The 23,969-nt window shown below is 41.4% G+C and overlaps 1 protein-coding gene across 2 annotated transcripts in view; it reads left to right on the forward strand.

The window, feature by feature from the left end:
- FRMD3 (FERM domain containing 3) overlaps positions 1-23,969 on the forward strand; it is a 308,042-nt gene that overhangs the window by 142,299 nt on the left and 141,774 nt on the right. For both annotated transcript variants that reach the window (XM_047831399.1, XM_047831398.1), the window contains exon 2: positions 10,146-10,250. In XM_047831399.1, the coding sequence (XP_047687355.1) occupies positions 10,146-10,250 (105 nt within the window). The remainder of the gene's footprint in view (positions 1-10,145; positions 10,251-23,969) is intronic.

Genomic DNA, 23,969 nt, shown 5'->3' on the forward strand with positions numbered 1-23,969 from the left:
ATATAAACATTAGAATAAGAGTACTTATATAAATTGCTGAGATTTAGATTGGGTTTATATTAAAACTATAGATATAGTTGGGAAAAGCTGACATCTTAACAACATTGAGTCTTTCTATCCATGAACATGGTATATCTCTCTATTTAGTCTTTATTTCATTCATCAGAATTTTGTAGTTTTTCTCACCTAGATTTTGTACTTATTTGCTATTTGTACATAAGTGTTTCTTTTTTTTGGTGCTAATATAAATGGTATTTTGTTTATTAATTTCAACTCCCAATTTTTCTTGCTGATATATGGGAAAAATATTAACTTTTGTATGTTAGCTTTGTATCCTGCAGCCTTGCTATAATCACTTATTAGTTCTAGGAAATTTGTTGTTGATTCCTTTAGGTTTTCTACACAGACAATCATGTAATCTTCAAATAAAGAAAATGTTATTTCTTCCCTCCCAATCTGTATGCCTTTTGTTTCCTTTCCTTAGTGCATTAGCTAGAACTTCCAGTATAATATTCAATAGAAATAGTGAGAAGGAGCATCCTTACCTTGTTTTTGATCTTAGGAGGAAAGCATCTAGTTTCTCTCCATTAAGTATGATGTTAAGGTTTTATAGACGTTCTTTATCAAGTTGAGAAAGTTGTTTATTTTTAACTATTTGAAAATTTGGGTAAAACAAAATTAAGCATACCTGGGTTTAAATACTGACTATGCTACTTTCTTGCTATGTTGACCTTGGGTAAGTTAATTAGACTCTCTGAGCCTTGGTTTCTACACCGTGAGGGAAAAAAAGACACTATGTTGAAATTACAGAAAGGATTGGAGTTGGAAAACTTTAAAATTATTTTGCAGTGAGTGCCTTCAGCAATTGGGTCTGTCAATGGCACTAAGCCCCAAAATGGGGGGGGGGGGAAGGTGGGGGAGGAAAAATATTTGGAGCACTAAGAAGTGGCAGAAATTCCTAAGAGCTGAAACGTCAAATATGAGTCCTCAAGCATTGGGATGGATCTGTGTGTCAGTCAGAAGAGAAAGGACCCTATGAGTGCAGACATACAGCCCATCCTTTAGAATGAAAGCTGTGGAACACAGGGAAGGTAACAGTGGCAAAAAGAACCCTGAAGAAAACATTACCAAGTCCAAGGCACCCTGCCCGCTTAGACTTCTATGACACTCTTTCGGAAGACACCATTCAGGACCCAGACAATAAAGTGGCCAACCTGTCCTGGCTGCTGCTGCTTTTCATGGATGATGCAGTATTTCTCTGTCTTTCTTCCTTAGGGCTTAAAAAAATTTCCCCAGTCTTGATACTACTAAGCCTCTAGCTGTGAGGATGGCTACATGTAGATGGTCCCTGCTACAGTCCTAACTATGCCTTCTCTTTCTCCAAATGATGATTATTTATTGTGCACAAAAATTCCTTTAATCAATCTAGCCTGTATGTTCAATTATCTTAGCCATAATATATTATTACTACATAGCAGATGCATAGAATTAGGTACTTCAGCTTCTTGAAACCTTGGTTTTACCTTTTAAACATCTGGAAATATTTGAATAACACAGTAAATCAAAGCAACTTTATTGAAGTATAGTTGACCCACAATAATACATTCATTTCAAGTGTATACTACAGTGATTTAACAAACTTATACATTATGCTACACAAGTGTAGCTACCATCTGTCACCATACAACACTGTTAAAATACCATTGGCTATATTCCCTGTGCTGTACCTTTTATTACTGTGACTTACGCATTTCATAGCTGGAAGCCTGGATCTTCCACTCCCTTTGACCCATTTTGCCCATTCTTCTACTGCCCTTTCCTCTGGGAACCATCGGTTTTGGGTTTGTTTCTGATTTTTATTTGTTTTGCTTTATAGAGTCTACATATAAGTGAAATCATATGATATTTCTGACTTATTTTACTTAGCATAATACCCTCTAGGTCCATTCATGTTGTTGCAAGTGGCAAGATCTCATTTTTTTATGGCTAATATTTGTGTGTGTGTGTGTGTGTGTGTGTGTGTACACCACGTCTTCTTTATCCATTCATTTATTGATGGACACTTGGGTTTCTTCCATATCTTGGTTATTGTAAATAATGCTACAGTAAACAGAGGGATGCATGTATCCTTTTGAGTTAGTGTTTTCATTTTCTTTGGGTAAATACCCAGTGGTGGAATGACTGGGTCATCTGGTATTCCTATTTTTAATTTTCTGAGGACCCTCCATATGGTTTTCCACAGTAGCTGCATTCCCACCAACAGTGCACTAGAGTTTCTCTTTCTCCACATCCTCACCATCACTTGTTATTTCTTTTTGATTCTAGCCATTCTGTGAGGTGCTGTCACATTGTGGTTTTGGGTTGCATTTCCTTGATGATTAGTGATGTTGAGCATCTTTTCGTGTGTCTTTTGGCCACTTGTAAGTCTTTGGAAAAATGTTTATTCAGGTCCTCTGCTCATTCTTAAATAGAATTATTTGAGATTTTTGGTGTTGAGTTGCAGGAGTTCTTCACATATTTTGGATATTAACCCCTTATAGGAAATATCGTTTGCAATAAATATCTTCTCCCATTTTGTAGGTTGTTTTTTGGTTGATGGTTTCCTTCATTGTACAAAAGATTTTATTTTGGTGTAGCCCAAGTAGTTCAATCAAGCCACAATATTTCCTTTTTTTTTTTTTTAACATTTATTTATTTTTGAGAGAGCATGAGCAGGGGAGGGGCAGAGAGAGAAGGAGACACAGAATCCAAAACAGGCTCCAGGCTCCTAGCTGTCAGCACAGAGCCCAACGCAGGCCTCAAACCCACAAACTATGAGATTATGACCTGAGCCAAAGTCGGATGCTTAATTAACTGAAGAGCCACCCAGGCGTCCCAAACTACAATATTTCTTAAACTAACAAATGCTTGTCCTTCACAGTAGAAGCAGAACAATTTAATTCACCAGTTTCTCATTATTGTTCTGTTTATTTGCCTATGAAGATCAATGGATTGAAGACCTTGCTTCACAAAAGAAATGCAACTTCTAGGGAGAAGGCTTACTCCTGGCAACAAATCACTCAATTGCTGTTCAGGGCCTTGTAATTGTCTAGAAGCCCCTTTGGGGTTTCTAGGTATTCAGATGGGAATTGGATTCTTCCTTCCCTATAGAAGAATCAGCAGAGACTGACCATTCTGCTCTTCCCCGATTTGTATGTATGGAGGCCACCCCTTTCAAGAGCAACTCGTGTGAACATAGGGAGCTAAGCAACAGGGCCCTTCAGACAAGTCTTACAGCGTTGATTACCAGAAAGCAAAGTCTGGCAGTTTCACTTCTGTTTGTTACAGTGGGGGCCATGGTACCTTCCCCAGAATGCACTGTTCCTAGTGTGCTGGGTTTGTGTTTGGTTCTTATGGTTGTTGCCTACTCCCCTTATCCCAGTGGTCCTCCCTAAAGTCTCTGGTCTATGTTGAACTGTTCTTCCCTGCCAAAGGGTCCTAGGACTTCAGTGGCTACATGGCTCAAGCTATGTCCACTGAGGACTTTTTCTGGCTGTGGTTCTCCAGCACTTCCAAGGAAAACTCAAGGAACACTTTTGAAAACCTCTAATTTGCTTCATATCAGGGTTGTAAACTCAATTTTTTCTAGGGATTAAGGAAGTGTGGGGAATGGAAAATGTGGAAGATACTAGAATGGGTGGGAATGTTGCAGACTGCAAGGTTCACCCTCCATGGAAAAGGGGAGCTGATACTGAGCTCCAACAGACTTTTATGGCCCAGCTTCCAGACCCTCCAGCTTTTCAAGAGCATCCAGCAGCCAGATTTTCTAAGCAGGATCCCAATTTAAAGCTGCAGAGACACCATGTTGGTCAAGTAAAACATGGTAGATGGACTCCGCTCCTTGGCTCATTAGTTGATAATCTCTGTGATTGTGTTTCCCACTGGCCCTAAATTGTCTTTTCTGTATTCCTCGCCTTGGCCTGAGGCATTGATTCACTTTCTCTCTTGAGTGGAAAATTTTGAGTGCACCAAGCAGAAAAACCAATTTGTACTAGTTGAAACAACAAGGAATCTTGTTGGCAATCCTGGAAGTTCACACTTAAAGTGAGCATCATGTTTGGTAATCTGGAGACACAGATTCTATTTCCCTGTGACTATTTTTGCTCTGCCCTGTTGGATTCATCCTCAGCCTGGTTTTAGCATGGCTACAACAGTTCCAGGCCTCCACGCCTTTGTATAACAACATCCAGAGGGAAGAGAAAGTGTCTTCCTGAAGCTCTCTCAGGAGAGTGAACAAGAGCCATCCCAGAAACTCCAGTTTTTCCTCATGTCTCATTGGTCTAGACTGGGTCATGTGTCCTTTCATGAACCAATCAGACAAGAGGGGTGGGATTCAAGCCAAGCTTGATCCCTGGAGTTAGGCGTGAGTTATAGTTTGCTGAAGCTCAGGGACTTTGCATGTAGTTGTGTGCATGTATGTTATTCGCGTGTATGCATGTACATACCTAAACAAAATTTGGGTTCTATTAGGAATGACAAAGTGGTGTATGGATGCTGGGCAACTAACTAATGGCATCTATAATGCGGTTTGTATTTTATAAAAGGGTCCAGGCCTGGTGTTGTGGTGGATAATCCAGTGCCCTTTTCTGCCAGTGTCTCAATTCAAGGAATCGGGGTACTTGATACTGACTGCCCCTAAATTCTTGTATTGTTTCTTCTGTGTCTGCTTAGAGAATGGCAGCAGATAGGTGAATTGAGTTCCTCCAATATCTTGGGCATAGGTGTTGGATCAGGGTTTGACATCCTTACAAACGATGTTTCTGAATCAATTTTTAAAAATCTGTAACATGGGGAGAATATTAGTTGCCTCAGTGGGTTGTCAGGATATTAAGTGCGAAGTAAGTAACATAGTTCTTGGTGTATGATAAATGTTCAAGGAATAGTTAATTATCATGATATTTATTTCATCCCTAAAGGTAGCTGTTCTAACTCTACACCTTGATTTGTAGCAATACATTGGGTAGTTTTGGACCGGTACTCTTCTCCTCATGTAACCAGTGTCTAAACGGTAGCAAAAATGTCTTGCTTTGGAGTTTTAGGAATTAGGGATTGAAATATGCCATGCTTTTTCACTGAAGGCAAGCCATGGCTGATTTAAGCCAATTGAGTTCTCTTGCTCTTCTTCTTTAAGCACAAATATTTTGTTTTTGCTTCAGTGGAACTAGGGAGTCGAAGTAAATGCACCATCAGCAATTAGTTGCAAGAGGAGTTAAGCAACAAAATTGAGTTCAATTAGTTGCAAAAGGAATTAAGCAACAGAACTGGGTTCTTTGTCTCTGTTCACTTTTTCTTTGCCAAGAGGCCAATGCTGGGAGGCAAATAATATTACTCTCACTTTCTTTGTATCTAAAAGGATCTATGAAATCGGATACAAAGATTTAAAATTCAGATAATTCTTAATATTTCTGGTAATGACCTCTTACTGGGGTATAGTGCTTTGCAGTTTGCAAACTGCTTTCACATCTTACAAACCAGATCTTAAGATCCGTGAAATTATAAATTGTTTTGTTCACGATCTCTAATCCCTGTCCCAGTATCTTGCATAATGGATATTTAACAAATACATAAATGAGTCTCAAATCCACCCCAATGGATTACTCTGAAAGGTACCATTATTTCTCTTTTACACAAGAAGAAACGAAGTCTCAGATTTCATGATTTGCTTAAGGTCAGCCAGTTGGTAAGTGGTGGAAACAGACTCTAACATAGTGGCCTGTTCTTTCCTTCCAGTACATACTTTGGGGTGGGGAGGAGAGATGGGTTTTTTGAAAAGTAGGTTAGTTTGGGATTACAAAAATTAGGTTCCTTTTCAGGCTATGGGAGAGGGTCCTGAGTGAATGTGATATTATTGCAAAAAATTCAGGGATCAATACACACTCCAAGAATTGTCACAAAATGGGCAGAGGAGGTGGAGAGAGGACCCAGACCCCTTTCTTTACACATTGAGGCTCCTGGAGTAAAGAAAGCCCAAACAGAACCCAGAACCTGGTGGCAGTTTAGATCTGAGCATCTCAAACTCTGTGGTGAGACCAGTACTAGATTTTGTTTCTTCAATTTGTTTTGGACTAATGCTTGTTAAAACAAACAAACCCAAAAACACACACAATGAGGGTCGCCCGGGTGGCTCAGTTGGTTGAGCGTCCAACTTTGGCTCGGGTCATGATCTCATGGTTCATGAGTTCAAGCCCCACATTGGGCTCTGTGCTGACAGTTCAGAGCCTGGAGCCTGCTTCAGATTTTGTGTCTCCCTCTCTCTCTGCTCCTCCTCCACTTGCGCTGTCTCTCTCTCTCTCTCAAAAATAAACTTTAAAACACACACACACGCAATGAAAATAAAGTACTCTTAATTTCTGCATTTATTTCATGCAGAACCAGTAACAAAGAGTTTACAGTCTTACACGATCCATAGACCATATCTTGACTAGCATTGGTTTAGATTTAAAAAAAAAAATTTAATGTTTATTTTTGACTGAGAGAGAGAGAGAGAGAGACAGAGCATGAGCGGGGGAGGGGCAGAGAGAGAGGGAGACACAGAATCTGAAGCAGGTTCCAGGCTCTGAGCTGTCAGCACAGAGCCCGATGTGGGGCTCAAACTCACAGACTGCGAGATCATGACCTGAGCCGAAGTCAGACACTCAACCGACTGAGCCACTCAGGGGCCCCGGTTTAGATTTTTAACACATTAAAAAAAATGACAACGGAAAAAATTATAATTATATTCATGATATTTTAAGTACAGTATATGTAAATCAATTCACCATGTACTGCAGGTAGTGAGGACCAGTATTGGGACATAAGTTTAAATGTGTGTGATGAATACATTCTTTTTTTTTTTTCCAATGCTGTTAGTGCATTTCTGAGACTGTATAACCTCATTTAGAGACAACATCCAAAGTCTGTACTTAAGGCACTTTCTTAAAGCACGGATCACACACTTACATGTCCTAATGTTTTCCTTCGGTCCTGTTGTGATAAAACACAATTAGGTAGTAGTTCTAAAGAATTTATATTAGCTGTTTGACTCCCCCCGCGCCATTTAGTTGATATTGAACGTACAGCTGCTATCTTGTGGGAGAATAAAAATTTTGACATTAAAAGGAAGTCCTTCTACTTGAAATTCTTGACAATCACTTCTCCACATAGACCTTGAAGAATTTTGGGGAGAGTTGGCTAATTCTGCTGTTTGTGGAATCTCCAGTGCAGGGACTTTAGTGTCTTCCCGAGGCCCACCGTTAGTTCCTAGACCCCAGGTTTTCCATGAGAAAAAGCAATGCCTCATTTAGTCATTCGATAACCTCCAGCGTGCCAGGCACTGGCTTAGGCAGCATGTCAGGGTGGTGAACAGTGGCTTATATGTCCAGGAAGCTCAGGAGGAAGCAAGTGGATTCCAGAGAATCAATTCCAGAGAATTCCAGAAGTTGGGGCTGGGAACAGAACCAGTGTTCACCCCAAGGCCCTTCCTTGCTGTGAGGTGTGTGGAACTGGCAGCTGGACCCGCTCACACAGCTGACCCTGAATAGGCTCCTCTGACCCTTGGTACTGGGCCGGGTGGTCTTTTATTTAGTGTGAGAACTGGGCTTCATGCACAGAAATGATAATAAGAGGAAGTTAAATGCCTTAAGAACACTGTCCAGATTTCCAGGCAGAGCAGAGCAGAACATGAGGCTGTAAGCTGGCTTTCTTGGCAAGAGGCAGCGACACAGAGCATCTCAAGATGACGAGGCTGGCTTGTAGCCTGCAGATGCAGAGGCAGTGTTTGTTCTTAAGAATGGAAAACACTTTCATTTTTGTGACTTGAGGAGTAGACCATTCTCAAGGGGAAACTGGGCTTTGTTTTCTGGTGACGTCTGGAGACAGGTACAATTTTTGCACTTCTCACACATGGGGGAAATTCCCCTGGACCAGTGCTTCTCAAACTTGAATGAACATGTGAATAACCAGGGGATCTTGCTGAAATGCACATTCACTTCAGTTGGTCCGGAGCTGTGCTTGAGATTGTGGTTCCAACCAGCTCCCTCCCAGGTGATGCTGAGGCCACTGCTCTGCAGGATTGCTGGTCTGTGGGCAGTGCTCCCAGGGACAGGGGCCTGGTGGCCTGGAAGCGTGGAAACTGGCCTCCCCTGCTTTTGTGGAAGATCTTGATTTCTGTTTCAGCCACATTTGTGTATTTCAGTCAACACATAGTCTACAATGGCATTTCCTTTTCTCAAGGGTCTTACATAGTATGAGAGTATGTATTGGTTGATGTGTTCAGTCATTTAAAAAAAAATCTCTGTTGCACTTTTGAGTACATCTTCAGGGCAAAATGCTAGCTGCCAGGCCCAACCAAATTCTGCTTAATCCCACATCATTGCAAAGCATTGCTTTGACCCACATATCGTGTGTGTGTCATATATGGTGGGGGCAGTCCACCACAGCAAATCTGAATGCAGAGAGCTTAGCAATCCCATCATAAAATGATAGACTCATGTTGTGTTCAGTGATTTGATTCTTCAGCAGCCTCTTAACTATGGATGCATTACAGAGTAAATCTGTAAAAGGAACTAAATCCATCAATTGTGTTCTGGGCATTAGATTCAGCAGTCATCAGGCATAGCTTGTCATTTGAGCCTCCTGGGTTAAACACAATTAGAGAAATCTAAAAACAAATTCCATTTTGATGCTTTGTCCCTCTTTGAGCTACATGAGATGGTTTCCTCTTCTAAAGGAAGTAAAGGCTCAGAGTTTATTCAAAATTAAACTGAAGGTAATTTCAGGAGAATTGGGGCTTCATATCATATTATGTACGTATATGCCGCAGTCCTTTATTCAATGCAGCGCATCCCAGATCAGTGAGTGGCTTTTTCATCAACTTCCTGAACTGATGATGGTAGTTTCTAATGAAAAGATAATCGTGTAACAGATCAATCTGATCTTCCAAAATTATTTTTAGTAGCTTAGAAGAGTAGCTCACTTAATATCTCTAATTTATTCATTTATTTTTATAGCTCACATTCCACCCCTAAAATATTCCACGGTCTGTCAGTGACTTTGATTGAAGCAGAAATTAATCTTATCAAATATCCTGATGAGGGCTTGGAAGAGTCTTTGCTATTAACAGGGTTTTGTGGTAATGGTATTCATCTTAATCTGATTTGGCTGACAAAGCTCTCACTTCTAGAATTTTAGAAGGAAAAATAATCTAACCAACTCATTTTGCCCATGTGAAACAGCTGCAAAGCTTGCCTAAGGTCCCTTGGGTCACTTGGAATCCCAGTCTGCCCTCTCCTCTCCCCTGCCATCTCCCACAGTGCCTTTCCTTTCCTTATGGATGTGATGCGTTGGCTTTGAGGCCTGAAGCAGCAGGTTTCCCACCTTTCCTAGTAGGAGGGAGGGTGTTCCATCTGATACAGTTCACCGTAGTCCTGCACCATCCAGACTGTGCCTTCTAGCAGAGTTGCAGTATATTCACTAGTGTTCCAGGGAGACAAATTGGTGTTGTGGGAGTCCAGATTCTATAACCAGGTGGCCTGGGGCACTTCCTACCTTCCTCTGTATGGGTTGTGGGACTCTGGGCAAGCTGCTGAGCCTCTCACTACCTCTGTTTCTTAAGACATAATATGAGGACCTTCCTCATAGGATCATTTTAAGGCCTGAATGAGTGACTACCTACAGAGCAATTATAGCAAACGTTCAGGTGCATTGTGTGTGGGTTTGTGAACTCTGGGTCTCCACTAGGTACTGAGTTGTTAAAGCAGTGTTCTGAGTCATAAATAGCTTTAGGAAAATCAAATGGCCTATAAAAGAATAAAATAGAACATATACATTTCATTGATGCAGGGTATTGTTTTGTGTCTCTTTGGCTCTCTTTTTAGTGTTCTTTTGGTTTCGTGTGTGTGTGTGTGTGTGTGTGTGTGTGTGTGTGTGTGTGTGTTTAATCATTCACAGCCTTAAAAAGTATTTCTCACTGTGGATTGTAGTTAAAGGAGTTTGGGTGTCTCTACTCCAGGGACTGGAGTGAGTGAGTCCAGTCTCTAAGGACAGACCTATGGTGTGAATGAGGTACATTTTAGACATGAATGTACAAGGTGAGCTCTAGTTGAAACTTAAATGTGCTTCTTTTGCAGAGGGAGACCAAAGGGCAGTTTCTTATTGACCACATCTGCAATTACTACAGCTTGCTGGAGAAGGACTATTTTGGCATTCGTTATGTGGACCCAGAGAAGCAGCGGGTAAGAGTCAACCTCTGTCTGAACCCATTTTGGGGAGTGATTCAGGCTGTGGGTGAGCAAAGAGGTTCCTCTCAGAGAAGTCATGATGTATACTTGTTCTCATGGTTATTGACCACATAAGACTGACAAGCCTGGTGTGTGTGTGAGTGGAAGAGTTTGGCACTATTCCCACTGGACTGGGTAGGACAGGAGAAAGGAAAACTTACCTTAGACCTTTCCAGAAGCTATTCCCACCCAGTTCCTGTGTCTTTGAGAAGGTTTGACAAACATTGGGTTCAGACAGTGACGACATAAAATCTTATTGTGGAGAAAATCTACTTCTCACTGTAAAAAGCTATTGATAGAGAGGGGAACAGGAGAATGACTGCTTAATGGGTACAAAGTTTTCTTTTGGGGTGATGAAAATGTTTGGAACTTGATATAGGTGGTGCTTACACGACATTGTGAATGTACTAAAATGGTCAATTTTATGTTATGTGAATTTCGTTTCAATTTTTAAAAAAGCTTTTGGCAGATGAAAGGGTTAAGATACTTTGAAAGCTGCTCTTTGAATACCACTAAATTTGACAACCCCCCACTGTATCCTTGTTCCTGGATATGCCTATCCTTCTTGGTATCTGTTGACTTTGTAAGAGAAAGTAGGGGAGTCTGGCCTTTTGAGCTGGGTCCTGCACCAGCACATATATTTTTATGACATACGTTGGATTCAGTGATATCTGTCCTTCACATCCAAAAGGTCTCAGGAATCTCCATCCTGGGCCACCACTTGGGGTTTCCCATTCCTGCAACCCTGCTGTGGGCCCCAGCTATGGATTATAAGGCCCTGTACCTGCTCTGATATCTGCTTTTTATCCCCCACTGCCAAGCAGGGGTCAGCTGGGTGGTGGTCTGGGATGGGGGAACAGGTCCTATTTGCCTTCTTTAACTTACTCTCCTCCTATTGGTGTCCCTGGTCATCTTTCTCTACCTTGTTCCCTCCCCACAGTCTTTGTTTCATATTTACTGACCCAACACAATGAGGAGAGGCTTATAGAGTGTATTTTTGTAAAGGAAGAGGCTGTCTAAGGAATAGATTAGATTTTGTTCTGAAACATGGGGAATCATTTCCAGTAGGACCTAATCTTCTGTAAACACATACAATGCAGTGGCTCAGAAAGAGATTTTGCTTTCCTGTAGCACTTGCAGGAACTCTTTAACAGGCCATTTACCTGAGAGGAAGGTAGCAGGATACTGGTGAGAACGGAGCGCTGACATGAGGTCACAGAGGGGATTCATATGGCATTTCCTACTGTTAGCAGTGGTTTTCAGACCTGGCTCTGTAACAAAATCACCTTAGGGGTTTACTAACAATACTTAGTATGGACCCTATTCTAGACCTCCTGAATCAGAATACCTGAGGCTGGGACCAGGAACATATATTTTAACACATCCTGATTCTACATTTCATGTAGCCATCCCAGCTTTGGTCTTCAGACTGGTATTGGGGACCATGGCATAAAGATATTCATAGACATAGCTTCTTGTGGCTTATGAAGATATTAACCTTTTATGAAGAGAGAAACAGATTCAAAGATATTGTGGCTTGCCCAAGGTCCTATAGCTAGCTAGTAAGTGATGGAGTGAGTGTTGAGTTTAGGATTATGGTTCAAACCCTAATCCCTGCAGGTCAAGTAGACTTTGTGGATTATATTAGCCATCTAATCACCACTGAATATAGATTATTTTTGTGTAAAATTCTATCAACTCTAGAAACCTGCCCTGTGGAAGTAATTCTAGCAGCCATTAGTTGAGCAAGTCTCTAGTCTTCTCCACAACATTATAAGGGAGGGGAAAACTGAGGTGCAGAGAGGGTCAGTGGCTTGCCTAAGGCTACATGACTAGTAATTAATGGTGGAAGGATGGTATTTGAACCCACATTCTTTCCACTCCTCTTCCAAGTGAAAAATTGAAACATAGCGTAGACCAGGGATTTGTAAACTTTTTCTGTAAAGGACCAAATAGAAAATATTTTCACTTTTGTGACCCATACAACCTCTGTCATAATTTTTCAATTATTTTATTCTAGTGGAAAGCAGCCATAGACAATACCTAAATTAATGGATGTAACTGTGTTCTTCTAAAACTTTTTTTCCAATAAAAGTATTTTCAACGTTTATTTATTTTTGGGACAGAGAGAGACAGAGCATGAACGGGGGAGGGGCAGCGAGAGAGGGAGACACAGAATCGGAAACAGGCTCCAGGCTCTGAGCCATCAGCCCAGAGCCCGACGCGGGGCTCGAACTCACGGACTGTGAGATCGTGACCTGGCTGAAGTCGGACGCTTAACCGACTGCGCCACCCAGGCGCCCCTCCAATAAAAGTATTTTATAAATAGGCAATTTGCCATAGTTTGCTGACCCTTGGCCTAGATAATATCTGGAAACCACTTAAGTGCATAAGCTGTTTTCATTTCTCTTGATTCATTGGGAAGATACTAGATAACCTAATAAGAGAAGTCTTTAGAATTGGAATCAGATGTTTGTATGAACTCATAGTTTAAAAAAATACAGAAACATAGATGGGCATGTGGGATAGTATGCATATGTATATATTTCCAAGTTCTGTTTTCTAAGATGTCCTAGAGGCAATGACCCCATATTAGCAATGAGCACACTTATCCTCTAGATCTTGGTTTCTAAACATCACTTTCTAATAAAAGGAACAAGGACTCCTTGAAGAAATGGCTGATTCTAGGGCTGAGGCAGGGAAATCACAAGATGAGCCTGGAGCATGTTGTGGTGCCTGGAAGTAAGGAACTGCAAAATAAATAAATAAATAAATAAAAGGTCACTAGAAAGGCACAGAGTGAACCTGAAAGAACTGCCAGTGGCCCAAACTGGAAAATCGGAGTGCAAAATAAATAATGATAGTATTGGATTATAATCCATTAAATAAAATATCCATGAGTCTTAATGGTATAAATAATTGAATAAATAAAGGGGGAGAAGAAGTAGCTCTTCCTTACAGAAGAATTCCAATTAATAAATGTAGAAGGAATGAGAGAAATAGAAAACTACCGTTACAACATCACCGTGATTGTTGTGGGCAAGATTCATTGATGAAAGCTAAAATTAGTGGGCAGAAGTTTGAGAAGAAACAAGATATTTGTATAGTCTCTAAGTGCCCTTCCCCCAAGATATTTTTTAATTGCAAAGGGGAAAAGCCTAACTTTATAGTGGAGAAACCTGGCAGGCATGACTTTAATGAGGCCATCAAGGTTAACATCACCAGTAAGAGGACCTACCAACATCATCGACACCCTGATTATCCTGCACTGAGAAGGGCACATTGTTTCTGTAGTATTCTTCCCAGTAATGCATAACTTTGTTCAAATCTTTAGGAAAACTAGGAAAAACTGAAGTGAGAGAGACATTCTTCAAAACAATTTACCTATATTCTTCACAAGCATTGAGGCCATGAAAGACCAGGAAAGACTGGGGAACTCTCTAATCTAAGAGAGACACGTCAACTAAGGCAATGTGGGATTCTCAGCAAAGTCCAGCTGTGGGAAAACTGGTGAACTCCAGATGAAGTCTGTAGTTCAGTTAATAGCGTTGTGTTCATCTTAGTTTCTTCGTGTTGATAATTGTACTATGGTTATATAAGATGTTAACATTAGAGGAAGAACATGGTTATACTACTCTTGTACCTTTTTTCATGTGTACAATTGTGTTTTTTTAAGTTAAAAAAAAGTGGTTAGGTTGATGTGTTTCATTGTTCTTTATATTTTGGCTTGGCTTAGCTTAATTTTTAGCGTCTAGATTTGGGTGGTATATTAGCGTAAAAAATGTGGGCCACACTCAAAACAAAATAGTCTTATCTGATGTATCCACTAAATTTGCTTAGAGTGCTGCTTCAATAGTTTTTCTCCCTATGCACCATACGACTGTTAGAGCCTTTTGATTCTGAAGATTCAGTGTGAGTCTAGCTTCCACTTGGGTTGCAAAGTAGTTGCGGCACAGAACTGGATGGACTTTGTACTCAGAAAGATGTGAATTAAATCCCACCTCTGCTGGTCAGTCAGCTGTGTGATCTTGACCAAGTTATTGAGGCTTTGAGTCCCTACCTGATTGTTAAAACAGATAACAATACCTACATGTAGGGTTGATATGGGAATTAGAGATAAAGCATGCAGATGTTTAACAAATGGTAGATACTGAGTACATGGTGTGTTATTTTTTATTGTGATTTTTATAATTATTCTTTGGCTAGGTCTAAGTGAGGCACTTGTATGAGGTTGTAAGAGGAAATACAACCATGATTAACAAGTCTAAGATCTATATATGTCAAAAACTTCTTTTAAAGGCAGGATGGCCATTATTATGATCTTTGGGGAGAGAAGGGGGAAAATGAGCCTTGGATAATTAGAAAAATGGGCTCAGAGGCACAAAGACCTGCTGATATGGGAGTTTTAAGCAGAGATTAATTGACCAGCATTGGTGGTTTTATCAGGTCGTGTACTTTTTCCTCAGTGGAAAATAAAAACCAGTGAATTATTTGGATAGAAAGCTGGTCAACACAGAAAATCAAGTTACTTAGAAAAGCTGAAGTGGAACTTACCTTTGCTATGGGAGTTGGTGGTTTGCCTACAACTCTTCACAACTTGATTTACAGTAAACCATTGTGGAATATTAAATATTTAGCACTATTACATTTGGAACACCATATGTTTGACAAGATGTCTCATGCCCCATATGCTCTGAGAGTGATGAGGACTGAGTTAGTAAATGATGACTATCTTTTGCTATTTTAATGACAAGGGCTGAGAATTTCCATTATTTTAAAAATTTGATGTAGGGAGGGGTAGATTGAATACCAGTCGGTAAAAATCCCCTCCACTTTCCACCGTATTGTTCTTCTCAAGAACTGCTATAATCTTAGTTGCCTGAGGTTAGGGAAAAGTTACGTGATTATTCCTTTCATTTCACTGATGGAGAAAGCTGGGCTTAGAAGTTTAGAAGTCTTAGAAGGAAGAATTCTAGAAGGAAAAAGTAGTACTTGGCTTAAGTCCAGGCATTTTTTTCTTCAAAGTAACTTATTCTTTCCACTGCTTCTCAGGTGTTTGGGTAACTTCTCTTTGGAAAGCTGAAGTTTTGAAATAGTTGGATTTCATAACTCTGTTTTTCTATGGCTATGGTTTGGGATGTCCATTGTCCTAGATTTCCCTTCTGCCGTTTCCCCTTTCCCAAACCCACCTAGGGGGAAGTCACCCCCCCAGTGTTTTAGAACTGAGGAAGTACTCCCTCCCCCACCAGCCCAGTCAGAGGAGGACTTCTTCCAGGACTAGGTTGTAGTGTTGGTTTACGGTCTGCAGGCAGATTGGGCCCAGTGCTTTTGATTTTAACTTCCCTATATCTGAGCATCTGTTTAACCCACCTGCATCAGTATCATTGACTGTTCTAACTTCAGGGCCATTCCGATTCATCCCCAAAGACCACAAATTCCCTTTAGAAATTGACACTTTTGGGACAATCTCCTCCACCATTCTGTGTTTGGGCATTGTAGGTCATGTGGTCACTGGATATACTTTCTGATTGGGTGACCTGGGATATCATAAATGGAAAGACATGCCTTCTTTATGCAGATATAATTAGAGCCCTGGCGTTTTTATGTTGGTAGCCAGAAAGAACTAGTGAACCTATCAATGAGTTTTATTAATAATTAGAAAAGACCTTTTCTACGTTAGGGCAGTTTGCTTTTTCTAGAGGCACCTTTGGGGAGGACCTAGAATAGAATAAAAAAAAAAATCCCAATGATTTTAGGTTTCACTCTGGGGATGGTGCCAGGAAGCCAGACAGCATTATGTCCCACCAGCTGCTGCTGCCTTTGAAAGGCTGCTTCCTGCTCTTGGGGATAATTGTCCCACAGATGCTTGTAACTAGGATCAAGAGTGGTACCTAAGATTTAGGGCAGCCCTGCACTGGAGAAGGTTTGTACTGCTGCTTTAGGTCACTGGTCATGAATTTGTCTGCTTTTGTTTTTAAAGTCTCAGGGGTGGGGCGCCTGGGTGGCTCAGTTGGTTGAGCGTCCGACTTCAGCCCAGTTCATGATCTTGTGGTCCGTGGGTTCGAGCTCCGCATCGGGCTCTGTGCCGACAGCTCGGAGCCCGGAGCCTGTTTCAGATTCTGTGTCTCCCTCTCTCTCTGACCCTCCCCTATTCATGCTCTGTCTCTCTCTCTGTCTCAAAAATAAATAAACATTAAAAAAATTAAAAAATAAAGTCTCAGGGGTATTAAAACTCAAGACCATTTGGATGCCTATTTGGGGAGAAGGTATGAACAAGTAACTTGGCTTTATGGGAAAGGACTTAGAGCATTCACGTTACAGAAAACATAGCAGTATCTTAACAGATACTGCTGGATATTTTGAAAACTGGATATTTTGGGGTGCCTGGGTGGCTCAGTTGGTTGAGCGACCGACTTCGGCTCAGGTCATGATCTCACAGTCTGTGAGTTCGAGCCCCGTGTCGGGCTCTGTGCTGACAGCTCGGAGCCTGGAGCCTGTTTCAGATTCTGTGTCTCCCTCTCTCTCTCCCCCTCCCCTGTTCATGCTCTGTCTCTCAAATAAATAAACGTTAAAAAAAATAAAAAAAAAAAGAAAACTGGATATTTTGTGTAGTGTTTCAATTGTGGCCCAAGGTATTAACTTGACAGATTTGGGGAAATTGTCATATTCCTCCAGCAGAAAGCAGAACTTGGTGTTTAACTAAAATGATTGCTCATAATAGACACTGTCTACACTGGATGTCCTCTCCTAGGAAGGGATGAGGATGCCTGATAAAGACAGGGTTGCAATCTGTAAGTCATTTAGGTAACTGGGATGTCATAATTTTAGTAGAGGGAGGAGCAAGCACACGAACTGGTTATCTTGTCTGGGCCAATTGGCAGACACAGGAATAAGTGTGGTGAAAAGTGCCGTTTTATTCTTATCTGAGTTGGGAAAAACCAGGAGGATATCCAAGGTGACTCGGTCCTCCTCCTTGGTGGTGGGAACCTCCTGGGCTTGGTTCAGAAGAGGGCACAAATCAATTAGGTTGAGGAGGTTTAAGTTCCTTCCATTAGAGAAGCTCTCACTGGACTTCCAGAAGGCAAGAACATCAGAGCTGATGGGAAACCAGCAGGTTTGGAAGTTTCAAATAGCTCTAGAGAACATTTTTAAGTCAAGCTGAGAAGAAGACTAGAATGTAACTATGATGTATAACTTGGAGAAATAAAAGCAGTATAGGTTAGGAAATGACGATTTGAGCAGATGTTTATTTCTTCATGTATGCTCAAGAAAATGTCATTTAAAGGTTGAACTGTAATTGTGTTCTGTCCACGGAGAGGAATAATGAGGAGTGCCTTAGCTTGGGCTGCGAGAAGAAAACACCTGCTTATGCAGGGCAATTAGTTCTCGCAGTTCTGGAGGCTGGAAGTCCAAGTTCAAGATGCTGACAGATTTGGTTCCCGGTGAGAACTGTCTTCCTGGCTTGCAGAGTGCTGCCTTTTGCTTGTGTGCACACTTGGGTGGGGGTGGGGAGAGCATGCAGGTGTTCTGGTCTATCTTCCTAATCTTATAAGGACACTAATCCCATCATGTGGTTCTACCCTCATGACTTCTTCTAAACCTTATTACTTTCAAAGTTACTGCTTCCAAATACTATCTCATTGGGGATTAGAGCTTCAATGTGTGAATTTGGTGGGGGTGGGGAGGACAAACATTCAGTCTACAACAATGAGTAGGAGTTCTAGTTCTCCACTGCTGTGTAACAAGTCTCCTCAAACACTCAGGGGCTTAAAGGAACACAATTTTATATATGCCAGGATTTGGGGGGTCAGAAATTTGAGCAGGGCTCAACTAGATGTTTCTTCTGTTCCACATGGTGTTGACTGGGCTCAGTCAGTGGTATTCAGCTAGTGGCTGAACTATTCTGGAGGGCAGGGGGCCCAAGGTCCTTTCATTCATATGCCTGGAACCTTGATGGGGGTGGCTGGAAGGTGGGGCTTGAGGGCCCCCTCCCTCTGCATGTGGTTTTGGGCTTCTCCATAGAGCCTGTCCATCTGGATGTTTGAGTTTCTTACAGAGCCCTTTTGAGTTCCAAGTACAGGTAGAGTCACTTACGAAATAAACTGTATGAAGAAGGTTTGGGGAAGAAGTGGTAAGTTTTGGACATGTTGAGTTTGGGATACTGTGAGATGATGAGGTAGAGTTGTTCAGTCTATAGTTGTGAACCTGGATCTGAAGCTTAATGAAGAGGTTTAGGCCACAGATGGATATTTTGGAGCACGTGAGGTTTTCATTACCTCAAAACCCTGAGGAGAGACTGCAGAGCTGAGGGAAAAAGACTAGAGAATAAGAGGAGAATCTGAAGGCTAAAGAACATCCATTAAAAAAAAAAAAAAAAAAAAAGGATGTACAGAAGGAGAAGCCAGTAGAGGAGACCAACCAGGAACATTTAGAGCAGAAATAATAGAATGAGGAGAGGGAGACCTTCTGGAAACAAGGGTAGCTGGTCGACTTAATATAAGGAGAACGGGCTCCAGTGTTAAACATCAAGAAGGAAGGAGTAGGGGGGACATTATTGCTCAAGATCTAAGAGCTTTTATACCAGGAAGGCCGGGTTAAGTCCTGACTCTGCCTTTTGCTGATTGTATGACTTAAAGCAGCCTCTTTAACCTATGCCTCAATTTCTTTATCTGTAAAATGGGGACACTAATGGTGCCTATGCCACAGGGCTGTTATTTAAGTGCATTAGTCCATGTTACCAACATGTAACAGATCTTTTACTATATGCTTTAAAGAGTTTGAAAGTTTCGTGTGTTTGGCAGCTAGAAGATTTTTTTTAATTTTATTTTTTGAGAGAGAGAGCATGAGTGGGGGTGGGCAGAAAGAGAGGGAGACAGAGGATCTGTAGCAGGCTCTGCACTGACAGCAGCAAGCCCTAAGTGGGGCTCGAACTCATGACCCACGAGATTATGGCCTGAGCTGAAGTCAGACACTCAACTGGCCACTCAGGTGCCCCTCTCCTTTTTCTTTCTTTATTTTTTTTTTAAGTTTTTATTTATTTTTGAGACAGAGAGAGACAGCATGAGCAGAGGAGGGGCAGAAAGAGGGGGAGATACAGAATCTGAAGTGGGCTCCAGGCTCTGAGCTGTCAGCACAGAGCCTGACGCAGGGCTCGAACTCATGGAGTGTGGGATCATGACCTGAGCTGAAGTCAGATGCTCAACCAACTGAGCCACCCAGGCGCCTCTGGCAGCTAGAAGATATTTGACCTTAGAACAGTTTGATGACAATGTGAAATATCTATGGCTAGACAGCAAGTGTTACATGGTGATGAATTCCACTGCTTGAAGGAATCCCATCGTTTCTTCTATAATTGCATTTTGGTGTCTTAGTGTACTTAAAAATAAACAGCAGTTTGTGTTAATGTTAAACAGTTGATATTTTTACAACCTCTGTTGCATTTTCAGAGTACTACTGTTTTTTCCTTGAAGTATACATTAAGGATTTCTTGGATGTAGAGCAGGGCTTGGCACACAAGGGTCAGGATGGCCCCCATTTGTTTAGTAAATTTTTATGGGGACACAGCTATTTCTATTCATTTATGTATTGTTTATGGCTGCTTTTGTGTTCTGATGACAGAGTTGAGTAGTCCTGACAGACCATATGGGCCACAAAACCTAAAATATTTATGCTGTCTAGTCCTTTATGAAAAGAAAATGGTGCTGGTGCTTTCTTAGGCTTGCTGTTTCCACCTCTGTTTCCCATGGTGTTTCTTCTCCCAGCTGTTACTTCTATTTTGCTCATCCCTGAGAACCCAGAATGCAAGAGCAGTTATGGTTGAAGAAATACATTACACTGAAGCAGTGAAGATTTTCTTGCGTAGGTTGATTTCCAGAAGGGCAACAACTCGTGAGTGTGCCTGGTCTATAGACATTTTTGCTGTTGTTGGCATTGTGTTGTAGATTTCACTGAAACTGGAGTGGAAACCATTGGTTACTGGTAGCTAAATAGCTAGGGGCTAGCTCTAACTGGGCCATCCAGAACACTGTTGAGGTTGAGTGCATTCAGATGGCATTCTTTTCCCCCCTGCAGAGGCCACAGGGTCTAGAAATGGCATAAATTGGCTAGATAATGCAGGGAGACTGAGTTACTCTAGGGCTTTGTCCAGGTGAGATGTGAGAATCAGGCCATCTTTTCAGGGCTGTGATGGGAATTGGTCAGATTTTGGATCTGGTTACTCCTGAGGGGAAAGACAATCTCCTGTTTGGGAGATTCATTCATTCTTATTTAAAGCCCCATTGGTTATTTAACACATTTCTCTGGGCTATAGATTATTCTGGTTTAGGGCATCAAGGGTTTTGAGAAAGATAACAGAGAGGTGTGTAATTTATTCTGTGAATCAATTTCAACAGAAGCCCAACATTTGAAGATAACCAAGTGTGTTATATTGTTTACTTTTGGGAGTTCTGTTTTTTTTCCCCCTGGCTTAGCAGCTACCAAATTAAAAATCAATCTACTTAGTCACAAATCACCACCTCACACCCACCTTCCCTCCCCCCCACCAACTTCTCCTAAAGAAGCCAAAATTGGAAAGTATAAAAGAAATGCACCACTTCTATGATGGGGTAGAGAAAAATGATCTCTTAGGGCTGAGTGCAGCTGGGCCTTGCAAAATTAAAGAGATAACATTTATTGGCAATATTCTCATCCTTCAGGTTCATAGAATATGGAATGTGAGAACTGAAGGAATCTTAGGGTTCCTGGAATCTGCCCCACCCCCCAAGACCACAGAGAAGGGAATGGGGACATAGAAGGGTTATTCAGCACTCTGCTTTTCACCCCTTTTGTGAGGCTTCCTTTGACTTTTCTTCGCATCAAGCTGCTATCAATCAAAATAAATTTGTTCTAAGAGGTGGCTTCAAATGTGGTCAAGCTGGATTGTCGAGACTGAAACCTTTGTCAAACTGGGACCTCTCATGGGGGATATACAGGTTACCAGGGTTCAAGCCTGAGGCAAAAGGAATAAAACCTTCAAAGGAAGAATTTTAAACACCATGGTGGGAGGGCAGTTTTGGGCAGGGAGTTAGGGAAGCTGTGTTGCCTCTGGATCCCAGAAGTGGATCCTGAGATAAAAATTCCAGTTTTGTTAGGCATTGTTCCCAGGAAGAAAGACTTGTGGGAGATTGGAGGGATTGGGACAGGGAAGGGAAGGAGGTCCCACAAGTGTGTGATGTTGAGCAAAGTCGTGTGGCATGTAACTTGGGCTGAAAGCCAAAGAGGAGCTCTGGAAGAGTGGTAGGTTGTGCCTTAGAGTTGTCCCGACCAAGGGGTGAAGGAGCAGAGGTATTTATCCTTGGATACCTGTCACTTCTTAACCTGTCAGTTAACAGATGAGTGGGGAGGCTCGTTCTTCACCCTGCCTTGGATTCCAGTAACCTGAAGGCAGCCTTCCTAAAAAGGGTCAGGGTGCTATATAACCAAGGAGAAAATGGCATCGAGGGGATCTGAGCAGAGCCCTGGTGTTATCTCTGCAGATAAATTCCTGATACCTTCAGATCACACTGAGGGAACGCATCCTCCGATTGCTCTTACTTCTTAAGCTCCTTAGGTAGAATTAATAGTTGGGTCTTAGCCTCTTTAGTCTTTGGAATTCTTATTCTAAGTGAGAGTTCAGGAACTGAAGTTTTCAACTATTGTAAACTAGCCACAAATTCAGAGATTTGGCTGGCAGGCTTTTCTTTCTACCTCTCTTAGGGAACTTCAGTTTTCAGCAAGGAAACAGACTTAAAAAAACAAAAACAAAAACTAGCATATTTCCCAAGTGGCAATTGAAAGGAAGATAGAATGTTCTGAGCCTTATTTCTAATTACCAAGCACACAGCATCATGGTTACTTTCTCACAGGTGTGTGATCCACCTGTACATATAGTAACAGCAGGAGTTGTTGGTGTGGTCTAGACTCAGCTTCATTGCCCAACTCTAAAAGGAAGAAGGAAAAAAGGTAGGAGAATTACCCTTCACGTAGAGCAAGAGGCAGGTGGGGAGGGAGTGTGGGAAGAAGAGAGTAGCCAAGGTGGGCTCACCAGAGAGGGGCCGTTGCACCAACTTGGGAGTGTCTCTGAGTGAACTCACAGAAGATAAGAACAGCTGGTGTTTTCTGAGCCTTCACTATGCTCCAAGTTCTGTTCTCAGAACTTCTTAATGAATTAACCTACTTCAACCTCATGATGCTGCTGTAAGGGAAGAAACAGAGGAAGTGGCCAAGCTGGGATTTGAACTCAGGCTGGCTTCTGAGCCGGACCAATGCTGGGGGCTCAGCTGGACCTGGCATCTGCCTGTTGTGGATGAAATTCTTCTTCTTGAGTCTAAATTACATAGAATCCACCTTTAACCTCTGAGTAGAGCTAAGCTTCCTTTTGAAAAAATTGACTTTTAATTATTCATGTAATGCATGAATACATGTAAAAAGTATGTTAAAACATCAGATAAACAGAAGTCATGGTTTCTTTTCAGCAACACCCCTAAATTCCTGTTACTTCCCTGTTATCCAGCCTCACTGGTATCAGTTTAGTGTGTATCATTTCAGGTCTTTAAAAATACATAGAGATGCTTATTATGTATTCTTTGGAAATATATGGTAGTTTAGTGTAGTTTTTACTTGGAAAACACATCAATTCTATGATACCAATAGTTCAGAGGTTCTCAAACATTGTTGATTTATGGCTCTGTCAGTATTTTAGTAATTATTTCATGGTGCCCTTGGTAAAAAGAATATCTAACAGTGCTATCTGATAAGAGCGAGAGCCAACCAATTTAGTATTTATGTGCTAACAACTTAGTGCCATTTAAAATGTGACATACATGAAAATAGTATTTTCAGTTCATTCTTAACCACAATTACTTACAAACAGGATGTGTGTACCTGTTGGGCGCCCCATGGCTCCTCAGACTCTGGGATCGGATCCAATATTACCACGTTCATTGCCTCTCTCACACCTATTTTAGCACAGTACTTGCTTTTTATCACAGAAATCGCTAAAAACCCAGCTTTTCAAAAAGTATGATATCAAAAGGAATGTAGCATGATCTAATGTTGGAACCGGGAACTTCCTTGAGCTTATAGTTGGCACACTGGGTGTCTGACAGATGTCTAGAATGGCTGCTTTTCCCTGGAGTGTTTCAGTGTATGAATTGGGAACTGTGGCCATAGTTCTGAATTCAGTGTTTGCATCTTGCAGCGTGCTTTAGAGATCTAACCATGTTAACACATAAAGATCTACCTCCTATAAAACACTGTAGAATCTGGAATATGAACAGATTACAATTTGCTTACCATTTTCCTGATGATGGCCATTAACATTCTAATACTTTATAATTGTAGTATTATAATTATGCAGTGAGAATCCTTGTTATGTTCCTCTATGTTCACATGGACAAATTGCGGGATAAAGGAATTGCTGGGCCATAGGCCAGTCAGATATTTAGATTTTAATAGATACTAGAGATTGACCCTTTCTGAAGAAATGATTTCCTATAATCCCTTGACACATGACTACTGCTGGCTTATTTTTCTTAGGGCTCTACACCCCATGACTGTACTGTTGTATAAGGATCATTGTCCTGGAAGAATATTTAGTGGTCACACTGTAGACATAGGTAATTAAGACACACAAGGTTTGGGGTGCCTGGGTGGCTC

Source organism: Prionailurus viverrinus, chromosome D4, assembly GCF_022837055.1.
Source record: "Prionailurus viverrinus isolate Anna chromosome D4, UM_Priviv_1.0, whole genome shotgun sequence".
NCBI lineage: Eukaryota > Metazoa > Chordata > Mammalia > Carnivora > Felidae > Prionailurus > Prionailurus viverrinus.